This window comes from Juglans microcarpa x Juglans regia, chromosome 2D (genome assembly GCF_004785595.1).
Source record: "Juglans microcarpa x Juglans regia isolate MS1-56 chromosome 2D, Jm3101_v1.0, whole genome shotgun sequence".
NCBI classification, from domain to species: domain Eukaryota; kingdom Viridiplantae; phylum Streptophyta; class Magnoliopsida; order Fagales; family Juglandaceae; genus Juglans; species Juglans microcarpa x Juglans regia.
Genome location: NC_054596.1, coordinates 34,803,699 through 34,807,106, shown reverse-complemented (window position 1 = coordinate 34,807,106; position 3,408 = coordinate 34,803,699). Strand labels below are relative to the sequence as shown.

Below are 3,408 nucleotides of genomic sequence, written 5' to 3'. Positions count from 1 at the left end.
TCGAGCTGCAGACTGCTAGTGTGAGAAAGTAAGTGACCTCATTGACCCCCACCTAAAACTGTAGAAGGAACCCCTCCTTCATGAACTATTCTCCCCACAAGAGATTGAAGCCATCAAATCAATACCTATTTGTCTGGGTGGGAGAGATGACAGGATCGTATGGCAGTTCACTAAAAATGACCAATATACTTTAAAAAGTGGCTATCACCTTAACAAAGAAATGGAAAGGGACTTGGAAGGGGAGACATCAAGTAGATCTAGGGACAAACTGGTGTGGAAGACTCTTTGGAAACTAGAAGTGGCTCCTGCTACCATGATGTTCATATGGAGAGCATATAGTGAGGCTCTCCCCACCTTAGCCAACTTGAGAAGGAGGAAAATAGTGGAAGACAACTCATGCTTCATTTGTAAGCAAGTTCCTGAAACATCTGGTTATGCTTTATGGGGTTGTGCTGCTGCTCAAGACGTATGGAATCTAGGTGGTAAGAAAATGCAAAAGATGACTTTCCATAGTGAGATGGTTTTTGACATCTGGTCTATTCTAGTGGATCTTATTGACTCTACAGAACTTAAGGAGGTTGCTGCCATACTGAGAGGAATCTGGACAAGGAGGAATGAGTTTCTTCATGGAAAAGAATTCAAGCACCCTACAATGTTATGTCAACAGACCAAAGCAGAACTCTTATCTCACACAAAGGCACTCAAAGAGTCACGGGAAATCAGTGTCAAGTCTCCAGCAATGGTACACAAGTGGTCAAAGCCAGCTGAGGATTGTTTTAAGATTCACGGGGATGCAGCTGTAAAAACTGGGGTGGGGAGAATTGGGATATGAGTGATAATCAGAGATCACCAAGGCCAAGTCATTGGTGCCCTTTGTGCTAATAGGTCCCTCAGAGGAAGCCTTTTTTATGCTGAAGCTTATGGATTACTAATAGGAGCAGTTTTTTGCAAGGAGCTAGGCCTGCAGCAAGTTTGTCTAGAGGGAGATTCAAAACAAGTTGTGGACTTGTTGGAGAGCCATAATTCTAACTGGAGTTTGGGAGGTTGCCTAATTGGAGATGCTCAACAAATGTTGGGTTCATGTGCCAATTGGACAACATCTCATGCTTATCGAGAGGCAAACACGACAGCTCACCAACTTTCAAAAGCCGCCCACAAGTGTTTAGAGGATCTATATGATATTGAATTGTGTCCATCTTGTATCTTGCCTATTGTAGCAAAAGAAATGATGTAATCTTTTAGCTCTATATCGTTTGGGACCATAGAGTCGATGTAAGTTTTATCTTATTAGTGAGATCAGTTTCTTTAAAAAAAAAAAAAAAAAGTGGATTACTAATAGTATTACTATTAGGACATAAAATGTAATTAATATACTAATGTATATTAGTATTACTAATATATTTATTAAAAAGAATATATTGAGAATTTATTAGGCCAAAAAACGTAATTAATATGAGATATTGTTATATAAAATTTATATGATTAATACTTTAGTTATTATACATTAGTACTATATGTTATTATAAATTTATAGATTAGTGTTTATCTATTAGAATTACATGTTATTATACATTAGTATTATATGTTATTTTGCATTATAGTGCTTATAGTATATATATTAGTATTACATGTCATTATATTTATACATTAGTAATTTAGTGTTACATGGTAGTAATATTGTAATAGTATGATAATTACATATACTAAACTATTATTAGTCAATTTAGTCTATATATATTATAGTATAAAAATATTATTTTATAATAATTAGCTCATACTAGTATATTATTGAGTTTAACTAACTATATAAGATATAGTTGTATAAAATTTAAATGACTAATCTATAGAAAAACATATATTTTTATAAAATATGTATAAAATTGGAGGCGGAGTTGGAGTCAGAGTCGGAGTCGAATCGAAGCAGAGTCGGAGTTGATCCATCGACAGCTCTAACTCCGACTCCAACTCCGACTTCCAAGGGAAAAAAAACTTCTCCGACTCGACTTATTGGAGCCGGAGCAGAGTCAGATTTTTAAATTTTTACTCAGCCCTAGAATTACAATTACATAAACATAAACATTGGTTTACATTAATAATTACATTCAAAACTACATAAACATTCAAAATTACATCTAGGATGAATAAAACAGAATTACATTCAGATTTCAGGTAACATCCCCTCCTCAAAACAGTTTTCAATCCACTCTGCGAATCTCACAATCTTCTGCGTTCTTCCCTATCACAGCAAAATAAAGAAGTGTTAAATTAACTTTTCGATTAAGAGAGGTTAAATTAACTTTAATATAACAAAAAACCAATAAATAGCACATACAGCATTAAATTATATTTAACTAAGAATCCAAATCCAGCGATACGTTGTCAATTGTTGGTTCAAGATCCCTACGTAAACCACAATATAACACAAAAAAGATTAACTTCTTCGATTAAAGAGGTGTAAAACACAATTATAGAAATGCTATTATACCTCATTGTTGAATAGTTGTTCCTAACATGTCTCGCATTCTTACAAATACTACAACGTATTTTCTTTGTTGTATGCATTTCTTTTGAGTTTTTTGCTCTCAAAGTTTTTGGTCATCCTTTCGTTGGCACCCGTGGAGGATCTTGGACAGTTTGTGAAAAGTTCGACACGACTTGCCTTCTTAGCATATGAAAATCATTGGTTGACAACCTTCTACATGCAAAATTCGTTTCCTGAATACCTACATAATCTTCCATCATAAGTAACTTTTTGTGGACCTTCTCTAACGCAAGAGAGAGGTGGTTGAGTTTTTTTGTTGACTGCGACCCAAGTTCTACAATGTCATAAAATTGTATCAACAACTTGCTTTTTCTTATCGTAGGATCATCTTGTGTCAGGATTCGCCCTTCAAAACATTGTATGTAGGGAATAGGTTGACTTTTAGCATTAATAGTCTATCTTTCTAGAACATATTGATGTGACAATCTATCTAACTTCGATTTCTTACCAAGGACACAAAGGATATGCCTACAAAGAATCCTCATAAACTCAAACATATAGCATGTACATATTGCATTTTCTTCACCACTTTCCAATGTCACATGATAAAGCGGTGTTTCTTTGCCATGAGGTGCCACAGCATATATCTTGCTTTCACCACATTTGGAAAATTTTAATTATTTGTTCCACTGACTATTGAAAAACTCATCTTGGGAGATCATAAACGATTTTCTTGTATAAACTATGGCCACCTCTTCAATTTTATGACATGTTTTCAAAATTGCTCGTGTGGATTTTGTCTACACATCATTCTCTTTCTCTTTAAAATAACATGCAATTACAACTTTCTCATATTGATGCACAAAGTCACTAACCATAGTACTTGAACGAACACAATCCTTAAAAACTTGTTCATGCTTTCACTC

At 34.6% G+C, this 3,408-nt stretch overlaps 1 protein-coding gene across 1 annotated transcript; it reads left to right on the top strand.

The window, feature by feature from the left end:
- The first annotated feature begins 220 nt into the window (after positions 1-220).
- LOC121249464 lies at positions 221-832 on the top strand. Its single transcript, XM_041148175.1, has one exon. The coding sequence runs from the start codon at positions 221-223 to the stop codon at positions 830-832; it is 612 nt and encodes a 203-aa protein (XP_041004109.1).
- The last annotated feature ends 2,576 nt before the right edge of the window (positions 833-3,408 follow it).

Coding starts and splice junctions, on each gene's coding strand:
- LOC121249464 (XM_041148175.1), top strand. CDS start 221: ATGGAAAGGGACTTGGAAGGGGAGACATCAAGTAGATCTAGGGACAAA.